General features: G+C 40.5%; 1 protein-coding gene across 1 annotated transcript in view; it reads left to right on the top strand.

Annotated features, from left to right (window-relative positions):
• The window catches only part of DST (dystonin), a 434,612-nt gene that overhangs the window by 152,239 nt on the left and 257,247 nt on the right, over positions 1-25,126 (top strand). The window contains 2 exon segments of the mRNA XM_065400686.1: positions 39-100; positions 25,010-25,099. Coding sequence (XP_065256758.1) covers positions 39-100; positions 25,010-25,099 — 152 coding nt within the window.

The following is a 25,126-nucleotide window of genomic DNA, read 5'->3' as shown; positions in this document are numbered from 1 at the left end:
GCTATTGAAAACTCTTTTTTCCCTTTTTCCTTCCCCAGATGAACGGGACAAAGTACAAAAGAAAACCTTCACAAAATGGATAAATCAACACCTCATGAAGGTCAGTTTATGTTTCTGTCATACCAGTGACATGGAATATTACCTTGGGTGAATGTGGGTTTACTAAACATTTGATATGAGGCTGCAGTAGTGTTGCTGCGGAACAAAGAATGCAAGAGAGGAAGATTCTGAGGTTTTGGGGGGTAATGGAGAAAATGAAGCATCACTGCTGTTAACTTTTTTGGTCCTAGCAAATGCATTTGCCCTAAGTGCTAGAGCATCTCAGATGGCAGCGTGATTTGAGTATTTATGGTTAATTTGTGAGGAGGGAAGTGTCCTTGAGCATTATGAATCTGGACCACTCGAGGAGCATCAATGTGCTGTTCATGGTTTAGAAATAAATGCTTTCTAAAGATTAAAATATTTTTTCAGCAGCTTTCTTGTGGATGGCAGTGAACTTAGCCCCAGGGACAGCGCATATCATTTTAGCAACATGTGCAGCTTTTAGTCAACGGAGAATTGAAGGCTGTGAGTTCACCTTCACAGCGTTGCCCTTCAGCTCTAAATTCAATCTGCTGTTTCATTGCCAACCGTCTAGCCCAGACATTTCTTTGGAGGAACAGACTGTGTGATTGTTTCATGTAACATGCTTTGCTAGTAGTGTAAGGCAAAGATTGAATTCATATGTGAGTCACATTAAATTAAAATGTATCTGCAAACTGTCAGAACTAAGGTTTAATTAGTGAGAGTAATATTGAAACACCATTGCAAAGGTTTGCTTATGTTCACATTTTGTGAAACATGTCACCTACATTTTTCTGGCTTATTTAATCATTTTGTCATCTCTCTTTGCTGTGGCTGCACTGAGGATACGGGAGGAGTTTTAGACACTTTCTGCTGCAGAATTGGAAGTGTGTTACCAATCTTTGCAGTCGATTCCCTTTTCATTTTTTCACTTGGGCTCCTCGAGTTTTTAGAAGATGCAACCGAAACCAAACCTGCTGGTGAATCTAAACAAATGAAACTCTGAATCCTAATAGAGTTCTGTTTTTGTATATTCTAAAAAATTTGAGCCACACAACCTCCCGCCAAATGAGCAACCTGGCAACTCAGCAGAGCCCAAAGATCCACAATAAAATCTGATAAAAATCCTGTGGAACCCAATCTTTCCTTCGAAGCAGATTTTTCTTCTAAGCTGTTACGTAAGTCCCTCCTGGCACCATGACTCCCTCAAGAGCTGTTCTGTCATTAGCTTCCCCACTGCAGCTGTGCACTACCTCTTCCTGAGTAGGGTGGGATAGAAGTCATGAAGGGATCGTGAATGCTGGTCATGCCAACAGTATCTTGCGGCTGCATTGCCGCTTGTAGATGTGCCAGACTCCGAGGAAACGTGCTCTGGATAGCAGCTGCTCCACAGCTCCCCATTCACTCTGACACCTCAGCCCCACAAATCCCCAAATGAGCATGTGTCCCTGCAGAGGGACTTCTGCCAGCTAATGAGAAGGGGCAGCATGCTGCAGAGTGGCTACTCCCCCTTCTGTGATTTTATTGTGTATGTGACTGTATAAGAAATTTGCCCATTGTCCCAGGGTCTAGGCAACCCCAACATACATTAGTAACAGACTGCCAACAATTGGCAGCAAAAAGGCAATCCTCAGATTAACTGCCATGCATTTGTCCCTATAATTTTAGATAATTGCTGCCTTGTTTCAGAGGCTGTTAATCTTTTTCTGTACTAGAGATGCAGTTTAAAGATATGGTTTTAATTTTGTGTGTGGGGCGGGGGAGGAGAGAGTACATATCTGGGGTCTCTTCGAGAGTGTCCTTTAATACAAAATTTAAAGTAATTGTAAATACAAACAGAAATATCTAGTAAACAAATATTTATCAGAAATTGTAATTAAATACATCCTACTGTATCATTCTGTTTAAATGGGCCTTAAAGTTTAAGACCTCGAATTTGGATTTTGTAAACATAAAATTTAAATAAATAAGGTTTTTGTCTAAGCTAATAAGGCTAGAAATAGTGGAAACTGGTTTTTTTTTTTCTTTCTTTCTTTAGCTGAACATTCACTTGCAGTGTTTTGAAGCCTAAAACCACACTGTCATGAGAGTCATGTTAGGGAGCCTGGACCCAGTCTTGCTCCCGATCTAGTTTATGTGGGTTTGCCACTGATTTCAGTGGTGGTAGGTTGGGCCCAACTACTATAAACAAGAGTGAAATGGACCAGTCCATTTTCATTGGCCAAGCTGAGAGAAATGCACAAAGTAATCAAATAGCATGTATGATGAAAAGGTAACTGTAGGTTTCAAAAATTATTTCAGTTTTAGTAATCTGAGATGTCAACAGTAACAGAGTTAAGGGCTGTATTTTTAAAAAAATACGTGGCTGATACTGGGCCCCATTCGGCCCCTGTACACATCTCTGGCCGTAAGGGTTCTGCAACCCACTGGGAAACATTCTCCTAGTACAGAAGCAGTGTAAGGCTGCCATATACAGCTCTGTGCTGCCCCTTTCATAGCACAGGAAAGGATAAGTCGGAGACAGACAAAGGAAGCTTCATAATCCAGAGGTGGCAGTCCCAGAATCAGGTTATAAATCAACTCTTGCATCCCCATAATCCCTGTGCTGTGCCTTTTATGAGATGCAGCACATGCTATGTCACTGTGAGTTTTGTTAGCAGGGCCCTTGAAGTTCATGCATACTGCATTCAATTAAAGCATTTTCTTCTTTCATTGCATTCATGAACACACACAACCATTATAGCCAAAAACATAGTATGTTTTTATTTTTTTTCCTGTTACTGTTGTAGTACTTTTGTGGGAAGATTAATGACTTTGAGATTTATAAACTACCTCTTGGAAAGATAAATTTGAAGTGATTTGGGCCCTGCTTCTGCAAAGGGATATGGATAAGTAGACCCAATTAGTCCTATTGAGAGCCTTTGTGAGGTCAGTGGCCTTAGGCCTTGATCTTGTAAACACTTCTGCAGGTGACTAACTGTATGCATGTGTATCACTGGCCTTCATTTTCATCTCATTTTAGGATTACAGCAAAGGATGCTTATATACATAAATACAATATTTGGCTATATATTTTCTGTTCACATGAACTTTCTGACATCATCTCCTTCTTAACTCAGGTGATAAATTGATCAAATTTATCAAAGTTCTGTTTTTACTCCAGTATTTCTAAAGGCAAGTGCTTGCATGAAGATATAAAAATAAAGAGTGCCATAAAACATTCTTTTAGGACAGCACAGACCCAAGAAAATATTAAGGACATCTTTTGTAGTGAAGGAAATACAGCCAAATGTACTGGTAGCGTATGTGGATGCATCTTGAGTGAAGTCAAGAGAGCTGTACTTGCTTATGCATTATGGGTGAGTCTGACCCATAGTTTCTAGCTTTGTTATATTGGATTCAGTACAACATACTTGCATATATACCTTCCATAATCTGTTGCAGAAGCTAGCTATATACTTTATCTATTGCTATGTTGGCCCGTAATTCAAACTGAAAAGAGAAGATGAAGAGAGGCCAAGAAAAGCATTTGAGTGTGATAGTGGTATGGAATCCTGACGATAAGTGAGGGGACTTGCCGCACCTTTCTTCATCTTCTCCTTTCCCCTTCTCCCCTTCTTTTTGCTCCTTCCTTTCTTCCTTCTTTTCCCTTCTCCTCTGCCCACTTGTTGCCATGCTTTCCTCCTCCTCCTCCTTTCTCCCCAGGAGAAATTAACCTGTTCTTTCCTTCTCACAGAATGTCCTTAGTGGAATGTCACACTTTTACACCTGCTCAGTGTACATCCCAAACAGATTCACTAAGAGTAAGTCAAAAGTGTGATCCTCCCACTGGCATCAAAACCCTGTTATCAGTCATCCAATGGAAATCCCTTACAATTTGGTGGGATCCTAAGTAGGGTGTGGGAATCACTGTCCCTTTAATTATGTCCAGATATGTAAATCTTGGCACTTAGGCCTGGATTCAAAGCACCTAAGCTCATGCTGAACTTTAAGCCTGAGGGTTTGTCCACATGGAGGCTTAAGGCAGTTCTACACTACCGCTTAAGTCAATCTAACTTATATCGCTCAGGTGTGTGAAAAAGACACCCCCATGAGCGATGCAACTTACAGTGGCCTAAGCACTGTCCACACCAGTGCTGTGTTGGCAGGAGAAACTACATCGGCACAGCTGCATCGGTCTTCACCAGACACACATTGGTGCAGCTGTGCCAATGTAGCACTTCTAGTGTAGACCTGCTGTTAGTGTGTGGCAAGCCAGGATGTGAATGTACAGTGCTGTAGCTTGCCACACAGCATCAGGGTCCACATGTTGACTTACTGCTCGGCATGCTAGTCAGCTGTAAATATACCCCCAGGCTTGCTGTGTACTGTCTCCATATGGACAAATTCTGAGAGTAATCCCATCCTTATTCAGCAGAAAACCTAGGCATGTGCTTAAAATTAAGCATGTGATTAAATGCTTTGCTGAGCTAGGGACATAGATATTACCATGATAGACACCTTAGAAATTCCTGAGATAGTTTAGATCTAGGCTCCTAAATAAAATAATTATGTTAATTGCAAATGTAAAGTAAACTTTTCAAAACATTGACATATTTCACAGTTATTAGAGCCAAAGGGATTGCCATTCAGTATTTTGCAATGCTGACATTCCTTTCCTTTCAGTTCATTATCAATCTGATAGAGCTGATTAGAATCCTGTTTAAAAACTAACGGTAATGTTGACATACATTCTGAAGAAGTGAAATCTTGGACTTTATACTCGACTAATACCATGGAATATTTTTCTTTAACAAAACTCACATTATTTGTTAGTTGTTCAGAGGAGCATTCATTTTATGCAATAACAGCCACAGTGTGAGATTTGGATGAAGGTCTCGAGCTTTTACTACTTGAAACATTTTTGTGGTGTAGCAGGTGTTTTGACTTTTGTAGAGCAATGAGTAGTACATTAAATCACATTACTTTTCTATAGTGAATAGTCAACAACTGACACACCAAAGTGGCTAAATTTGTCAGACAAAGAGGTTTTCTTCTCAGATATCTGTAAAAATGGTCCTAAGCATCTGGGGTGAGAGTCAATGTACTTTGGAGCCAAAGACTGTTTCCTGACTTCAGTGAGAATTGGTTCCGAGGCCCCTGATGTCTAAGGGCACAGGGAAGAATAAAAAAAAAAAGAGGGTGATATTACAGGATTGAAATGAGAAGGATGAGGAAAGAAAAAAATGAGTAGATAGGGAAGAGAGTAAGATTAAAGGAAGAGAGAAAAGCATGAGAGAATAAGACCACCTTGTCTCCCCCTCTTCTCTCTCTTTCTGTATCTCCTTTCTGAAACACATATTTAAAAAAAAATTCTGCAGCAACACACACCTGCCCTCCAAGAATAAATGTGTTATTTTTAAATAAGGTGCTCCAGGGTTTCAGCATCAGAAATAATGACAAAGTATTGAAAAATAGGGCTTTAGTGCAAGGTAGCAAAGAGCAATTAAACAAATATTTTCAGAGCTCCTTACTTTCAAAGCAAACACAAACATATAGCACTTGAACTCCAAAATATCCTCTCCAAAAAACAAAAAAGAGAAATGAAACACATTTCAGTCTTACCATTTCTACCAGACAAAGAGGTTGTAGAGCACCTCTTTACAATCCTTGAAGAAGCAGGGTGGGACTCCTACCTCAGCAGAACACTTGGGATGGGAACTGTCTACCACCTGACTAGAACACTACATCCCCAAGTATTGCTACCATGTGACCAGAACACAGGCTATCATTGACAATAGTCATTTGTTAGGTGCACACAATAGAGTGAATTATGCTGTATGTCTCCCCTGGATTCTCCATGGATTGTGCCCCAACCAGCAAGATCCTGGACATACTAGCTACCGCCCCTAAACAGATGTGATAGAAATTGTCCCGCAAATCACTATTTTAGGTCTTAGTGACAGTCAGGTGTACCTGTTGCACAATATACTTATAAAGCTTGTTCTGTGATTGTTTTTCATAATTATAAAAAATCTACAATTCTACAAAACGTCATCATTGTACCATACCAGAAGAAAGAAAGAAGTGCTTTGTAGATTGTAGTAGCAGTCTGTAATGCTGCAAAGACTGAATGAATAATAGAAATGTGACTCTATTGGTTCCTAATACCCCTAATATAGCAGATGGATTGTATAAGGCCACTTGGATCAATGACTTCATGGAATGTGTAGGTGGACATTTAGCTTCATAGGGACTATTCCAATACAATGTAAACATTTCCTTGCTGAAAGTACACTGCAGAAAGTACACTGCAGCTTATCGAAATGGATAACATTGGTCAGCAGTATTTTCTTTTTAATAGCTTCATTTTGAAAATTCCAAATAAATACATACATTCACCTTTTGGCTTTACAGATATTTATATTGTACTTATTTTAATGGGTGGGGTTTTCCAACACACTCAGTGTTGGTCTAACTCTGAGGACCATGTTTCAAAAACTCCATCTGATAGCTCTTCATTTTCCAAACATGTTTTATAAAATCAAGTTTTAATTTTGTGTATATGAGGAAAAAACTGATACGAAAGACTTCTGGCTATGGAACAGGAAGAGAAAGCTACCCTAACTGAGCAGATAAGGATTCTTCTCAGCTGGTGTTGCAAGGATGTCGGGGGTGTGGCCTAAGCATGCTGTGCTCGGGCAACCCCTGTCAGCATAATGGTCTCTTGAGGACTGTTACAAATTGGCATAATTCATAGCACTCCCAGGGCTGCTCTAAACTATGCTGGGTATAAGACCAGTTGAAAACTGATCTAAGGAACGGATAGCCCACATATAGCTCTTTGTGCCTATCCCCTCCAGCTATGCTCACCACTTATTTACAGGGCATAGCTGAGAATTCAGATTTTTGTTTAGACCTTTCATATGTTTGAATAGTTCAGCAGGACCTACTGGCCTCTCGGCAGATGGAGAAAAGTTTTAGTTTCTCTGCATTAACTTATCTATTACATAGTTAGGCTTCACTTCAGAAATCTTGTGTGACTGGAATTTGTCCCTTGGAGTGCCATCTTCTCTCAAAAGAATGTAAAAATAAGTTCCTGAGTAAATTTGTCATCAGCTGTTATTGGTTTAAAGCATGTTTGCCTTGCTTTTTCTTTCTTTTCCCTGCAAATTTGCATGCTGGTCTCAGAATCGATCACCACGTTGTGTATCCTAGTTATTCAATAGTCTGTCACTCATAAGTAAAATCAACAGCATCTCCATTTTGTTTCACAGAATGCATGTCTGTTTGAGAAGCAGATGGAGAGTAATCTCAGAACTTTATTACAGGTTGATGGATCTTTAGAATTGTAGAAAATATTAAGGAGGATGACTGGATAATTGTGAGACATTCCTATAGAATGCCAGGGACTGATTCAGAGTGTGAGATTATACAGAATTGCAGAGGCCTGCAAATTATAACACACATCAGTAACATCTGCCTACACACCAAATAAATAAAAATTATACAATAGATCTGAGGTTAATTTTATCATCCTTAATATATGCAAACTCAATTAGGAATTGGATTAAGATGGAGTGACTAAAAGAGAGATGCTAGCTAGCCTTATAAAATGTGTTAAATGTATATTTCTACAGTGTGCAACACTTTTGCTCCGTTTGAGTGTCTTATGACCCTTGTCACAGTTTTCTTTAATAACTGTTTTTATGTAGGTGCTCAGTTGCTTTAACAGAAATGAATAAATGTATATTAGATGTACAAGCATATCATGTTATTGATTAAAATCTGATGGGACAGAACCTTCAGCACAAATAATATTTTTCACCTGATTGTTGGCTGTGTGCTTAGCTGCTGTGTGGACATTTCCTAGATAGCAGTTAGTATCTGGTATCTGGTATCTTTGTTCTGTCATGTCAGTTTCTTTGAACATAAAATCTACCCATTACATGGATATGTGATTATAGAATCATGTCAGTAACTTCCTTATAACCTAAGGTTCTCCCTTTTAACTCTAATTAGTGTAAAAAATAAAATACTTGGCCAAATGAAAAAGTACAGCAGTACTTTGAAAAGGAATGTAAATTCTTCTCCACAAAAAATCCCTAAAGACTTCTGCAGAAGCTTTGAAAGATTTCCCTATCCCACTTAATATTGACACCAAGGGCTAAATGAAGCTCGATGGCTTTCAGTGTTCATTCACTGGATTACTTGTCTGTCTGTACCTCCTTTTTCCATTCTGTGGTCTCAGCTAATCAACCTGTATTTGATTTTGACAAGTATCAGCACTCCCTGCCAATGACCATGGACCAATGAGAAGGTCATATTATCCACATATAGGTGAAAAGTGAGAAATTTGGAAAGTTACATTATGTTATAAAGAAGAATGTTTGTTTCAGTAGGTACAGTAAGTGTACTCCTACTGGGAGTTAAATTAACCATTTTGAAATATAAGTTAATTGTTTCTTATTTTCTCAGCACTAACTTACTTATCTATAGCAGGCTAATATATTAATTTATTAATTCATTCTCTTTTCTATGAGTTTATTATTTGCAATTAAGACTTGGTTAGCATGGAACTTAATTAAAATTTAATTATTTACCTTCTTGAGGTTTTAACAGATAAGATATAATTGTACCATCTGCAATTAAGTGTTGTGTTTTAATTAATTGTTAAATTATTCATTGAATTATACTTTATCTATACACTTCTGATCTATGCAAATATAACTACTCATTTATTTATTAGTTTAGAAATATACCATCTTGATCCTGCTCCCATTGGAGCCAGCTTGAACTGTGCCACTGGTGCCGATGGGAGTAGTATAGGTTGGTATATTAGTACTCTGTACAAAGTGACATCGAACATCTAACGTTTCCCATACCACAGTATTTTACTCCACAGCTATATTTCCTAGACTTAGAGGGCCCATTTTTGTTCTCAGTTACCCTGAGTGTGACTGTAGAAGTGAGCATAAGGGAAGAATGGGGCTCAGAATTAAACACATTTATAACCCATGGAGAAGTAAATATTAAATTTTTAAGGGTGCCCACTGTGACTTGAATATCTAATCACTTATGTAAATGTATAGCTTCATTATGGATTGGGTTTACAGAATAAGAATCTCAGTTTAAAGAAAGACAAATAATATTGGAAGTCTAGCTTCTAATTTCTAGCTAATTTCCCAAGAAAAACTACTACTGAAGTCAAGTGCTTTAATCAGAATAAAGTCTTATCTGTTGATCTCATATTTTACCTGTGTAGACCTCAACAAAGTGACATGTTGTTCAGCTTTTCAAAAATGAAGTATGGTTACAGTAGTCAGCCATTTTTTAATTTCACAGTTGCTTTCTCATGCTGTGTGAATACCACTAAAAAAGTAAATGCCCTAGCTATTGTTCTATATATTCCAATGGGCACATTCCTGCATTTCTTACACACACACACACACACACACACACACACACACACACACACACACACACACCTCTTGTGGAAGTGAAGGGAAGTTTTGGGTATGCAAGGAATGCAGTATCAGGCCCTAAATATAGGAAATATTGCATTCAAGTCAGTGTGGTATTTGCTTACTTCTTAATGGTGTCCAGTCTAGGCATGTAATAATATTTGCCTTACATCCTTTAAAGTTCTCATAACTTTTAGCTTTTGATAGGAGTCCATTAACATTCCAGTTTAGTAATTTAAACAATTCATTTCTGATTAGTTATGCTATTATTGGCCCCATCCAGCAGCCCTCCTCTGGCAAAACAGTTTTCAAACATTGAATTCTCTTAGTTCCTCTCTGCAAAGATACTTTGTCAGACTTATATTAGTAATTTTGTTACACTAGTTAAGTCATCCTCTTTAGTGATCTTCAATCCCATGATTTCTCTTAGGATGTCCTATAGCACCAAAGCAACAGGCTGGGCTGTAATATGAAACCTGCTGATGTTTGCATAGGTGCTAGAACTAGGGATGCAGGGGATGCTGTAGCACCCCCTGGCTGGAAGTGGATTCCAGTATATACAAGGTTTACAGTTTGGTTCAATGGCTCTCAGCACCCCCATTATACAAATTGTTCCAGCACTCCGAATGTTTGGTTGACATTCTTTATTAATCTATTTATGTGTTCCTTTTTTCTGCCCTTGTGACTCACACACATTTTAAAAGGGGCAAAATAAATGTCAGTTCTATCTTTGAACCTGATGGCATCCCACACTTCACTTATCTTCATAATCAGTATGCTGCAGGTATACATTAAACTAGCAAGTGAAAAGGTGACTGTGAAGTGTATACTGAGAGCTTGTAATCCAAATGTGAGATTACGTGGGGGGTTTTAACAGTAGCTTTATAAACAGATATGCAGCTGAGTATCTGAAAAAGGGACTATGAGGTGGGAAACAGGCAATGGGGGTGCACCTGCTGGGAAGAAAATGGTGCACCTTGTAAGCATTAGTGATTTGAGTTGGGAGCACTGGTAGAATTGTACTAAGTCACCAAGTGTACATGCTCTGGCATACTTCCTCCACGCCTCATGTTCAATGAGAACTGTTTGCAAAGTAGATGCTGTTTTGGTGAAGTCTGCTGGTACCAGAGCTGGTGGGATGCTTCTATCTCACACCTAAATTAATATTGTAACGCTTTGGTCTATGGGTTTATAGCCATTGCATTTATTTATTTCAGGTAATAAAAATATACCAGAATAAAACATACTCTATGGGAATCAAGACTTTCACTTCTGATAGCATTATTATCCTTTCTGGATATTGGGTCAGGGCATGTGTCTTACTCAGTGTTTGGAAACTGCCTTGCACATGTTAGGTTCTACTGTAGTATACGTAATAATTAATAATCTTATGAGAGTTTCTGTAAATACTCAACAAAGAGTCATTTGGTTCTGCATAGCCTACATTAAGTGCTAAGGGGAGGGGAGTATTTTTACTGAATAGGGCCCCAGTCCCACAATTGGATCCATATGAGTAGACCCCACTGAATTCAATGGAGTCCACACAGACAGCTGCCTGCTCGTATGTGGAGTCCTACTGAATTCAGTGAGGTTCTGCCCAGGGAATGAGGCCCCCTCTCATAGATCTGATTTTTCCAGAGCCTGTAAAATTACTAGTATTTATATTGAGGAAAAAATGTGATGGTATGTGACTTGTCCAATTCACCAAAGTCGAGGCTAGTTCAGAATCTCTCCCCCATGCCCTTTAGGTCTGTGATCCTTCCACTACCTTTAAAAAAAACAAAACCACACCCCCCCAAAACCTGGATATGAGATACAGGAAACAATTGCTAATTGATTCAATTAAAGGGCTACCATTATCTTAAAAATCATACTTTTGTCTATTTTTTACCTACTCTTGTTACAGACAACATCTGGGATTACTGCAGCTGAAAGAGATGAGAAAAATACTTTCCCTTATCTTTTTTCATATTGCTTGCTTTTTACACTTTGTGTATAGTTAATTTCACGTTGGCATCATATAGTCTTTTAGTTAGTTTTCCCTACATCAGTGGTTCTCAAACTATTCTTTTCGCAGACCGCTTGAAAATTGCTGAGGGTGTTGGCAGACCACTTAATGATCTTTCCAAATGTTGTTTGTACCATTAGCTAACTATTGTAAAGCGCTTTGTATAAAAACACTATATAAAAAAAATTAATAATGAACGTTTTTTTGTTCTACAAATAAAAGCACACAACTCATATTTTAATATCAGTAGTCTTACCTTTCTAATGCAATGAATGTGCCCTCTCTCCCTGCCGAGGCAGCCCCCAAACTGGGGCTGGGAAGGAGGGGGGTCTCTCTCCTGCCACAGCAACCACAGAGCTGAGGCTGGGAAGGAGGGCCATCTCTCCCCAGCAGTTGCAGCCCTGGAGCTGGGGAAAGTCACCTTTCTCTGGCTGCTGCATCCTGGCACGTCCCAAATTCCTCCCACCCCCTCTTCTCACCCCACTGCCCCCTCCTACCTACCCCCTATTCCACCCCCGTGGCCACCACCTCACCTTACATATGCATCTTCTCCAGGGTCCAGGCACCTAATTCGTGGAGCCACACCTGCGCGGCTCCACTAATTAGGTGAGTGGCCCTTCATTCTCTTGTGTGCAGCCGCCCAGGTGCGCACTGTAGAGGGAACTATTCGCGGACCACCTGAATGGAGTTCGCGAACCACTGGTGGTCCGCGGACCACAGTTTGAGAACCTCTGCCCTACATGAATGGGTCTTTCACACAGGATGAGAGGAGAGAAAAATATTTTTAAATATTGGAAAATGTGATTGTACTATTGTCAGAAATTGGCAGTGAGATTCAGAGGCAGGTGTAGTAATTGAAACTTCTTTTAGCTGATTTTTAAATAGATTAGTTTTCAAACTGAATGTGTAAGCAGTATTACATGATTTTATCTAAGCAATGGATAGTGACTGTAAAGAGAATTGGCATGCTTGTTAATTAACTTGAATTCCTAGAATGTATTATTATTATGCTATATTTAAAAAAGACTTTTGCTAATTTACAACATCAAAGCATATGTGCTAAGGTGAAGAGTTGCAGAAAAAGGTTGGAAGAGATTGTTGTGTAAAACCTAAAAACAAAGCGGTAATAACTGCAGCTTGTCCAGCAAGTAAAGGATGACAAATGGAGTATTTCAGTGGTTGGTTTTGGGAACATTATTATGATTGTTTTAAGTTATTTGGTTGACAATAAATAACTAATGCAAAATGTGCTAACCACTTACATAATCGTCCTGTTTAGCCTGCTGTGGTTCCCAGGATTTCCAGGTGTTGATTTTGACCTACTAACCTCTATGTAGTTTGAGTCTACCTCTCCCCCTCAAATACCAGGGCAGTTGAAATCAACTGAGCAGCTTGCAGACGTTAAATGGAATGGGGTTCGAGAAAGCATTTTCAATTACTAGACTTTGACTCTGGAACTCACTGTCTCGACAGGTTCAACAGAACCTGAATTTGTTGATCTTTCAAGCTCTCTGCTTATAAAGGTTTGAGATATGTTAATTAGATGGATCTGAGGCTCTTTTTTCTGTAGGTGAGCTAGGGAATTGGAATAGCTGTCTTTTTGACATGGAGCCAATTGGTAAAGCTTTTGCTTTGTTTAATTATTACATTTCAGATATCATACGTGTACTAAGGCCCTAATGCGGCATGGTCCTTATACACAGTCATATATAAGTTCCATTGACTACTCATTCGCCAAATGTGATGCGTATGCTTAAGTTCTTTTGCTGATTTAGGGCTTCTGAGAATATCTGATCTCATTTTATAAATCTAAATAAATGTAAGAACAAGATTTGCTAACAGCATCAATGTTGGAAATAGAACAAGAGTGTATTTACCTTAAGGCACAAAGATTTGTATGTTTTGTATGACAGGACTTTGTAAGAGAGATGCAGAATAATGGAGAAAATGCAACATAATAAGATTGGAGGCAACAATCTTAAATAGAGAGAACAACAGAAATGGAGTAGTCTGGCAGTATAGTGATCTGGAAGGGATGTAGAGGTTACTGTAAAAAGGAAAAATCTTGAGCTATCCATGCAAGAATGCTGTGATGGATTGACAAGGGGGAAGAAAGTAAATCCACTGTTGCTGATGTACAAGACATTGGGTAGGTGAGTGTAAATTGGGGCAACTAGGATCATACCTGACATTGTTATGAAGAAAGGTCGACGAGATTGAATTTGCAGTCATTGTAGAGGAGAATATTTTAAAGATACTTAGTAAAAGTATTTGAAATTATGGAGGGATTTTGTGAAGTGGAATGAGATTGACTGTTCATGCTGTTGAGGAGTTCAACAACAAGGGACAGAGTCAAATAGCTAGGAAATTACTCTTAAATATGGAATTAAGGCAGAATGATTTTCACTCTATGTTTTTTAAATACTCACTAGGGAATAGGTTACCAACTCAGTCTAGAACAGACAAATAGTGGAAGTGAGTTTAAAGAGACACTGTCAAGGCCACTAGGTCTAAAATTGGACTGATCAAGTTTAGCTTGCCAGCATGTAGGCATACAGAAAAAAGGTGAGCATGTGTGTCCTTTGTGCTGTCTCCTTTGCCCTACCTGTTTGTCCTGTTCTTGTGAACAGATTGGAGAGCAGGATTTGTGTATATTTCAACACCTTTATTGTATGTAAGATCAGAACACAGGCAAAGAGTGGAGAAACAGCGCCATCTATACCAATGTGCACATATCACATTCACTCAGACACCTGCAATGGTGGAGAAATCCAGAGCCCGGGTTTGCTGTTCTGGGAGTGCACCCAGCAGTTTAACTATGCTGCAGGAAAGGTTTAGTTTAGGAATGAGTAAAAACAAAATGTAATTTTAAAAGTAATGTAAATTTGGAGCCTTTCAATCCTTACAGTATCCCTTGTAAGAGAAATGTTGATGACTGGAAAAAGGGATTCTCTCTGGCACAGCTTCAGTATGGTAATGGAAAATGGCAAGGATCTTAGATGTGCTAAAATTCTATTGGAATGTAAACTAGCTGGATAGAACAGAACTACTGTATATCGAACTGCACTTATGTACGTCACCTGAAAAAGTCTGGGCAAGCCATATAGTAGATAGGCAGCAATCAGGCCTTGTCTAGCAAACTAGTCATGCAGGAGAATGTTGGAAAGTGTGATATTCCCACAATTACATGCTGAATTTAAAGCTAGGATCCTGTTACAGCCAGCAAGCAGCTTTTTGAAAAAATCAGATAAATCATGCCTTATGTCCTGGCATGATAAGCCTTGTTTGTATAAAAGATCAAGGAGATTACTTGGGTCTGAACCTTCCTTTTTTAAATCCATGTAAAATAGATTTATCTGTAGACTTGTAACTAACGTCTCTACTGCTCCTTGATTGTCAATGTTTAAGAAATATGACTCTCTGCAGTAGTGGCATTCAGTTCTTTGGCTTCTGTTCCAGTATTTAAATTACTTGGTTCCACTTTTTTTTAAATTTCCTTTGAACTTAGTGAATTCAATTTTCATAGAGGATTGCCACAGCCAATTTCATAGCATTACCAATTATAACCTGGTCTCCTTTAATATGTAAATAATTTCTTCTAGTCTGGAGGGATGGTTTGATCTGAGTTTTCACTGGATTTCCTCACTGATCCTGAAATGATTCAGGATACTAAGTTTATTGACAATGTCAAATTGAATGATTTATCTTTCTCCCACATAAATATATCAAAGAAATGCTCTTTAATTGCTTGTTATGCTGCTGGCATCTTTGGCTTTTTGACTGCACTCTGTTGCTTGCGGCAGCAAAAGAAGGGGCACATATGTTTTTATATGTTTCTTTTTGGCTCTTTCTTGTTAGTGATATTAACAGTAATAATAAATTTTGTGATTAGTTACTCTTTGGTTGGACATAGGTTTAAGGACATACACTTTCCAGGAAGTTGTGGAATCCCAACATGATGTTAGGAGCTTTCTGCAAAGGCCACACAAGTTTCTCATCAGAGAGACTTGGCTGTTGGTGACAATTTAAATTGAATGGTGTAATTATAGTAGCCTTTATAAGTGTCCATGTGAGCCTTATCTCAGAGAAGCTGTAGCTGAAAGGTGGATGACTTCAATATGCTGCCTATAACTACCATTCTGAGTACTGCACATAGAGCCTGATCCAAATCCCATTGAAATGAATGGGAGTCTTTCCAGTGACTTAAATTTACTTGGGATTAGATCCTTAAATATTAACTTTAAAGATATTGTAAATCTCACGGTGAGAGGGCATGATTGGTCTGATCTAGCTGAAGTCATTGAACTTCAGTGGATGTAGGTTTGGACCCAAAAATCAGTGGCAGTTAAGTGTTCACATTTTTTTCCAAACCAATCCCTTATTGTTCTAACTTCTTGAGTTCTAATCTAATTTGCCTTTGGCAAAGTGGGAAAACATTTTGAAACCATATTAACTTTGCTTCCAGATCTATAGATAGCAGGGCTTGAAAAGAATTCCAGGTCATCTAGTCTTAAAAACCACCTCAACTACTTTTTTAGCCAGATAATTCCACTGCATAATTCAGGTTCTTTCAGGAAATGTGTTCTTATTTTAAATCTACATTTTTATTTTTAGTTTCAATTCACTGTTTTCTCCTTTAACCTACCACATTCACTCCATAAACAATGCCAAGCTGTATTTGAAATATCTGTGAGACATATGACAGTACTCTGGAAAAGGTGGTTTACTTTGCAAGATTGCATTTTTTCTCTCTCAGAAAGAGCCACCTGAGTGATCATTTGGTTTACATGGCAAGCACTGCATATTTATTATATCATTATCATAAATTAATTTTCCAGCTAGATTCAAATTGCCTGTGGGTTTGCATAGATAATTTAAATCAAACCACTCTTCACATTAAAAAAATGCAAATACATACCAGATTTCAGCCTACTGTTTTATAATAACTGGGTTTTGATGTAATTACTGTGTCATGTACATTCTTTATGTATCAAGTACAAGGATAAGCTACAGAATACAAGCTAGAACTATGCACCTATTTATTTTCAGCAGTTTTGGGAATTGTATTTGTCTGTCCTCTCCTGGTGACTCAGTTCATGATGTGTGCTTTGCATGCTTTAGTTGTGATTGAAATAAATTTTATTTGCATCTTGCAAAGTGCTCTTCTTCTTTCCCTTAGCTGTGGTCTAATACATACTTAGGATTGCCACCTTCTGGTAAAAGAATAATATGGTTTCAGTTCTTACCTCTGATCATCTGTTCGCGACAGTGGCACCGGAGGAGGAAGCGCTTCTGTGTCCGAGAGAGCTTTCAGCATAGCACAAGCAGACTTGTGTTGCTATGGGCTGTAGAAGCACAGCAATTGAAACTAAAAAAGAAAGGGAAAATAAAGTACATAGATGTTAGGTGAGTTCCCTTATAGACCACACAGTATGTCTGTGGTGGAACTGAAACAAGAGCCTTCTGATGCACAGTCCCTTTTTCTAATCAGTAGACCACACTGTCTCTTTGTACTTTGTATAGTTCTTCATTTTGAGGATGGGTGAGAAGAAGGCTCAGGCTTTGTGTAAGATGGGCACACGTGAGACAAATCCACAAGAAATAAGAAATGAAAGAAGAAATAGGAGACAGTAAAAGATAACTAGGATTGTGTTGAGGGAGAGAGACTGGAATAGTAACCGCCCCCCCATACACAAAGCCACAGATATTCTCTATTAAGTGAAAAAGAGCAAGCAGTTGAGGTGAAGAAATTAACATCAGTATGTTCTGGTCCCACTATTAGCCCATTTATAAACTGGGCAGCCCTGTGACTCTCCAGAGTAGCGCTGAAGGGAGTGTGTGTATGATATGCTGGTGCCCCTGACTTTTTATGTTCCTTTCCTCTCCTCCCAGCTTGCTCCATTCCTCTTGGCTGTCAGTACTGCACAATGGATCTGCTCTGTTCCAGAGCTCTGTTTGCACACTGGAAGAGGGTGAACTTACTTGTGGGACCATTCTCTTCAGGAGTGCAGCTACATCTTCCCCTGAAATTATCTGCCTTTGCCGCAAACAGTTTAGGAAATAAGAATCAGCCTTTTCCAACCACCATGGTATCTTGAAAGGAAAATAAAACTCAAAGTTCATGTATTGATTTATTTTAAAATAAAAAGCATTGCACATGTGCAGCACAGCATAGCACTCCCCAAACCCCTTGAAAATCCTCTAGGCTCAGGAGACCCTGTCACGTATTTGTCCCTGACCTACACTGTTGGTGTCAGACAGACACAACAATATAATTTATTGTGAGATTGATAGTGATAGAACAGCTGAGAGAGGTTGCTGCATGTTCTTTAAATAAATGAGCTTACTGACTGGTAGACCCCAGCTCGGTTTGATCTTGGTGAGAAAATGAAATAATTTAATGCTTGATCTTGAAATTCAGTTGTTTAGAACAGGGATTCTCAAACTTCATTGCACCATGACCCTCTTCTGACAACAAAAATTATGTAACGACCCCAGGAGAGAGGACCGAAGCCTGAGCCCACCCAAGCCCCACTGTCCCGGTGGTGGTGGTGGTGGTGGGCAAAAACCCGAGCCCCACTGCTCTGGGCAGGAGGGGCCAACGATGATGAAGATGTTCCTCTCTTCAGGCAACTGCAATAGTGTTTTTTTATATTGTTCATGGTAGAAAACCCAGATTCGCAGAGGTACACTGAGCTGAACATAGTTAAAAAATCTAGATGGCTAGATTCTGGCTATTCTGAAACTGGTCAGCATATTGAGTCCAGAAATCACAAATTCCCACTTCTCTGAATTTTGCCTTCAGGATATCTGAGCTCTGGAGCCTTACAATTTCTAATTGAAAAGCATCTTCATAAATTGAATCAAGAATGTTCTTTGCTTCAGAAGGGCAAGGTCCATCGGCATAGACAACAAATGGCTCATGAACAAATAAAAGCAAATCCTTTGGAATTTTAAAATTTTTGATCAAATTGTTTAGGAATTCTTGCAGCATTTTCATCGAGGTTTCATCTGTAGCAGCAACACACAATGTTGGAAAGTGCAACATCTTTCCTGTTAAGACTGCCTGAAAGATTTTCAAAATTCCTCTGAAAGGCGCACACTTTTTCAAACAGATCCCCAACACTGCTTTCACGGCCTTGGAGCTGCAAGTTGAGGGAATTCAAGTGACCAATAATATTACACAGAAAAGCTAGTTGTGACATAGAGGGGATATCATTCATAAATTCCAGGAACTCGCAAGCCTTATTGATCATGTGGTTTCAAAGAAGTTCTATTATTTCTTTTTGAAGGGCACAAAATCTCTCTAGCATGCACCCCTTACTTAACCAGTGAACATTGTTGTGCTGCAACAGGTCACTGTATTTGGCTGAAACGTCTTGTAAAAGAGCTTTTAAAAAACGATGTTGCAAGCTAGAAGTTGAACGTATGTAGTTCACTAATCTCATCACAATATCCATTGTTTTTTTTTCAAGTCCCCAGACAATTTACAACGCAAAACAGTCTGGTGAATTATGCAGTGAAGTGTGTTTAATGAAGGGTGTATCACTGCCAAAATTTAAAAAAAGCCCTTCTCTTTCCCTGTCATGGAGGGAGGCAAGTTTGTAACAAGTAAGTTTACTTTCTGCAGATCTAAATAATTTTTTTCAAAAAGGCCTTTTACCTTTGCAAAAATGTTCTCTCCTGTGGTGTACGTTTCTAATCGTATTAAGCACAAAAATTCTTCCTTGAAAATTTCAGCATCATAAAATCTAAGAAATAGCAAAAGCTAGGTAGTGTCACTTACGTCACTTGATTCGTCCACTGCAAGAGACATGTATTTAGATTTTTTTAAATCGGAAAGCAGTGCTGACAGACAGTCCTCGTAAATTACCTCCAATCTTCCCACTGCCCTGGAATCAGGCAGAGGAACTTGTTTCACATGGTTCACAGTGTCATCTTTGTTTTTATCTCTAGGAAAAAGCTCCTTCAGCATTTCCCACATGCACTGCTTCACAAGTTTGGCATCCAGGAAAGGCTTTTTCTTTTTAGCTAGTACTCACATTATTCGAAGAGAAGCAGCTGTTGCTTTTTCCTGCACAGTTGCTGATGTTGTGAGAATGACATTTGCAGTGTGATACAAAGACTTCAGATTTTCAATTTTGAATTTTGTCACATTTTGCAACACTGTCAAGAGGATGGGCTGCGTTGAAGTTACTGTGCTTTGATTCAAAGTGCTGCCTCATGTTGACGACCTTACAGATGGATACAGTGGTTTGGCATATTAGCCACAAGGGCTTGCATTTATGAGGTGTCATAATAAAAAGAAAATCCTCTGTCCAGTTTGGGTTAAAAGCCTGTTTTTTTCCTGTCGATTTTGCAGTGCTTACTCCCACTCACATTCATTTTTTGCTTCATTTCCATCACCAATGAAAAAATGGGTGGCATCTTCGCTCAGTCGTAGCCAGTGCTATTGTGAGAACTTAAGATCCAGTAAGTTACTTACTAAGGAAGTCATAGGTAAGGCTAAGATTTTGTCATGGCTATTTGCAGTAAAAGTCATGGACAGGTCATGGGCAATAAAGAAAAATTCACAGAAGCCGGTGACAATCCAGGAAGTTTTTGGAAAGTGTAGGGGACAATTTCCTGGTGCAAGTGCTGGAGGAACCAACTAGGGGTAGAGCTCTTCTTGGCCTGCTGCTCACAAACTGGGAAGAATTAGTAGGGGAAGCAAAAGTGGATGGGAACCTGGGAGGCAGTGACCATGAGATGGTCGAGTTCAGGATCCTGACACAAGGAAGAAAGGAGAGCAGCAGTATACGGACCCCGGACTTCAGAAAAGCAGACTTTGACTCCCTCAGGGAACTGATGAGCAGGATCCCCTGGGAGAATAACATGAGGAGGAAAGGAGTTCAGGAGAGCTGGCTGTATTTTAAAGAATCCTTATTGAGGTTACAGGAACAAACCATCCCAATGTGTAGAAAGAATAGTAAATATGGCAGGCGACCAGCTTGGCTTAACAGTGAAAACCTTGCTGATCTTAAACTCAAAAAAGAAGCTTCCAAGAACTGGAAGATTGGACAAATGACCAGGGAGGAGTATAAAAATATTGCTCAGGCATGCAGGAGTGAAATCAGGAAGGCCAAATCACACTTGGAGTTGCAGCTAGAAAGAGATGTTAAGAGTAACAAGAAGGGTTTCTTCAGGTATGTTAGCAACAAGAAGAAAGTCAAGGAAAGTGTGGGCTCCTTACTGAATGAGGAAGGCAACCTAGTGACAGAGGATGTGGAAAAAGCTAATGTACTCAATGCTTTTTTTGCCTCTGTCTTCACGAACAAGGTCAGCTCCCAGACTGCTGCACTGGGCAGCACAGCATAGGGAGGAGGTGACCAGCCCTCTGTGGAGAAAGAAGTGGTTCGGGACTATTTAGAAAAGCTGGATGAGCACAAATCCATGGGGCCGGATGCACTGCATCCGAGGGTGCTAAAGGAGTTGGCAGATGTGATTGCAGAGCCATTGGCCATTATCTTTGAAAACTCATGGCGATCGGGGGAGGTCCCGGATGACTGGAAAAAAGGCTAATGTAGTGCCCATCTTTAAAAAAGGGAAGGAGGAGGATCCGGAGAACTACAGGCCAATCAGCCTCACCTCAACCCCTGGAAAAATCATGGAGCAGGTCGTCAAGGGATCAATTCTGAAGCACTTAGAGGAGAGGAAAGTGATCAGGAACAGTCAGCATGGATTCACTAAGGGCAAGTCATGCCTGACTAACCTAATTGCCTTCTATGAGGAGATAACTGGCTCTGTGGATGAGGGGAAAGCAGTGGATGTGTTATTCCTTGACTTTAGCAAAGCTTTTGATACGGTCTCCCACAGTATTCTTGCCGGCAAGTTAAAGAAGTATGGGCTGGATGAATGGACTGTAAGGTGGATAGAAAGCTGGCTAGATCGTCGGGCTCAACGGTAGTGATCAATGGCTCCATGTCTAGTTGGCAGCCGGTTTCAAGCGGAGTGCCCCAAGGGTCGGTCATGGGGCCGGTTTTGTTCAATGTCTTCATTAATGATCTGGAGGATGGCGTGGACTGCACTCTCAGCAAGTTTGCAGATGACACTAAACTGGGAGGAGTGGTAGATACGCTGGAGGATAGGGATAGGATACAGAGGGACCTAGACAAATTAGAGGATTGGGCCAAAAGAAACCTGATGAGGTTCAACAAGGACAAGTGCAGAGTCCTGCACTTAGGACGGAAGAATCCTATGCACTGCTACAGACTAGGGACCGAATGGCTAGGCAGGAGTTCTGCAGAAAAGGACCTAAGGGTTACAGTGGACGAGAAGCTGGATATGAATTGACAGTGTGCCCTTGTTGCCAAGAAGGCTAACGGCATTTTGGGCTGTATAAGTAGGGGCATTGCCAGCAGATAGAGGGACGTGATCATTCCCCTCTATTCGGCATTGGTGAGGCCTCATCTGGAGAACTGTGTCCAGTTTTGGGCCCCACACTACAAGAAGGATGTGGAAAAATTGGAAAGAGTCCAGCGGAGAGCAACAAAAATGATTAGGGGGCTGGAACACATGACTTATGAGGAGAGGCTGAGGGAACTGGGATTGTTTAGTCTGCAGAAGAGAAGAATGAGGGGGGATTTGATAGCTGCTTTCAACTACCTGAAAGGGGGTTACAAAGAGGACAGATCTAGACTGTTCTCAGTGGTACCAGAAGACAGAACAAGGAGTAATGGTCTCAAGTTGCAGTGGGGGAGGTTTAGGTTGGATATTAGGAAAAACTTTTTCACTAGGAGGGTGGTGAAGCACTGGAATGGGTTACCTAGGGAGGTGGTGGAATCTCTTTCCTTAGATGTTTTTAAGGTCAGGCTTGACAAAGCCCTGGCTGGGATGATTTAGTTGGGAATTGGTCCTGCTTTGAGCAGGGGGTTGGACTAGATGACCTCCTGAGGTCCCTTCCAACCCTGATATTCTATGATTCTATCACCTGTCCCTGACTTTTACTAAAAATATCCCATCATAAAATGGGAAGGGACTGGGCAGGTGCGGGGTTGCTCGGAGCTCTGGAGTCCCCACCACCCATGGGGGCTCAGAGCTTCAGGGTCCTCCCTGTACCCTAGTGTTTCCCAAAGTGCATGTTGGGTGAGGGGGATGGGCAAAGATTTAGCTGCAGAAGGTGCAGAGGATTTATAAATTAAGATGGGGTTGCAGTGGGGCTGTGATTGGTTGTGATATCCCTTAGGGGGACCTCAACTTTAAAAAAATGGGGAATCTCTATTTCTCCCCCCACTCCTCCCCCCCGCCCGATAACATTAATGACATTTCTGGTACTTCCTGTTTGTATTTGGTCCAGATTATACCATATGAATAGCTGTTTTGTTTTTGTTTTTTCCACAGTAGTTTGGTATTACCAAAATGTTTTCTTTTGGAATTTAACCTCCTTTTACAATTGACAATATGTCTAACTTGATCTAATATCCAGAAGTAGAATTATATTGCTTTTGCTGTGTGGATGTGATACATACATATTTTGGAAAACGTAAGGAGTAATTCATTATGGAAAAATCTTCCAAATGGCTTGTTCGGACTAGTTTTCAACATAAACATAAATGTGCTTCTGATGTTAGTCCCATTTAAGATTGATAGTCTTGTAAATTGCAGTAGGAACAATGTACCTTGAACTAAAATACATTTATTTAAACCTAGCAACAAATATGTTAATTATTTGTTTCATAACATACAAATCTCTCCCATAGCCCAGATCTAGTTCCGTATTGCAAGCAGAAGAGGAATTGGATTGATTCCTGATGCTGTTCTCACGCACACAGATGTGCTGACAGTTGAGAGATCATCTCATAGATCCCACATTGGCAGAAGAATTTAGCTCCTGTGGAGGGAATAAAAGAAGGGACTGTCTGCCCTTTTGCATGCCACAATCAGACAGTACTCTGGAAGCTCAGAAAGCGTCCTGTAAGACAGAGGTCCACAAACTGTGGGGTGAGCCACCTAGGGGGGTGCTTAGGAATGTTTGGGAGGTGCAGCGGGGCCCGGGCCGGCCCCAACGGGTGCAGGGAGTGCCAGCCAGCCACTCCCTGCCCCCAGCTCTGCTCCGGTCCTGCCTGCAGCTGTATCTCCGGCTCCCAGGCCTGCACCTGGCCCCGTCCCCAGCCTCGGCGTGCCTCTGCTCCCAGCCTTGCCCCAGCCTCGGCCATTGGCTGTAGCTCCATTCCCAGCTGAGGCGGGGGGTGGGAACGGGGTGGGGCTGGAGCCGCACCTGGCCGTGGGTCTGGCTGCTGGCCCTCACTGCAGCCCAGCTGTGGCTCTGCTCCCACCCCTGGCCGCGGCTCCGGCCCCGCACAACTCCCGGCCCCACATCCACCCCCAGCTGCGGCCCCAGTGTCGGCCCCCTATCCGCATTCCCCTGAGCCACGGCCCCGCTTCGGACTCCGAAGGGGGGTGCAGACAGGGTAAGGGGGGGAGCGACCCTCAAAAGTTTGGGGGAACACTGCTGTATGGTGTTTTAATGGGGACCCAAAATAGGTTGTAGATGAAAACCCCACAATGTCAAAAGTCTCTGCCTCTGAGAAATGAGAGCCTCTGTGTCCCAATTTAGTAGGATGGATGGCTCTCTTGTGCCAAAATAATCCAAAATCAGAGTAGTTAGAAATGTTGAAAGTCCTCTCAGAACTGCTGGATCTTAAATCATGGCCAAATTCTGCCCTTCTTTACTCTTGTGCAGCACAGTTGACGTTATTGTTCTTTCATGGATGTAACTGAAGCCAGAATCTGGCCTAAGGGAGTGTGTTCAGGTTAAAAGTTACGTTTTGAAGAGGTGGTAGAAGTACTGTTTGAGGAACTAGAACTCAGTGGGTTAGTTGAATATAATGGTTCATTATAGGTATGGGATGGATAGAAAATCGAGCCTTGGGAAGATACACTGTTTAAGAGGGAAAGCTGAGAATGATGAGATACGTTCTTGTTGATTCATGAGTGATGGGTTTCTACTAGTTTTTTGCTGTATTTGGTTCAGGGGCCAAAATATGGGTTACATTTTTGCTTGGATCCAGCCACTTTGCATGGGCTGTAAATCAGGGCAGGATTTAGCTCTGTCTTTTTTTTTCTGCAATTTATTCTGACTTGGGTCTGAACTGTGTCCTCCTTACATAGGCCAAAGTAGATAGGTATTTGGCCTCAGTAAACATGGTAGGGATTACATCGTGGTTACTTTGTCAATTTGTTACCTACCTTGTGGCCTTTCCACTGTTCTTCTTTTCATATTTACTAAAATATAAAAATATATGGAAAATGTGGAAGGGGGTTGAATATAAGTTTACATTGCAGCTAATTTGTTTTTGTATTTCTCTTGGCATAGTGACTGAACAAACCAGGAGTGGCATGTTGAGATATATAAGAGTGTGTACATTACAGAAAAACTGCATTAAATATCATTGTAAATTCTTGGAAAGATACAGTATCTTAAATTTCATTTGTCTCTCCTTCTCTGTTTCTGCAGGTTCGCAAGCATGTGAATGATCTGTATGAAGACCTGAGGGATGGACATAACTTGATCTCCCTTTTAGAAGTCCTTTCTGGGGATACCCTGGTGAGCTTTCTTTATCACTGTGCAGTT

The sequence above is a fragment of the Emys orbicularis genome, chromosome 3, assembly GCF_028017835.1.
Source record: "Emys orbicularis isolate rEmyOrb1 chromosome 3, rEmyOrb1.hap1, whole genome shotgun sequence".
Classification (NCBI taxonomy): domain Eukaryota; kingdom Metazoa; phylum Chordata; order Testudines; family Emydidae; genus Emys; species Emys orbicularis.
This window is presented reverse-complemented; position numbering and strand designations above follow the sequence as displayed.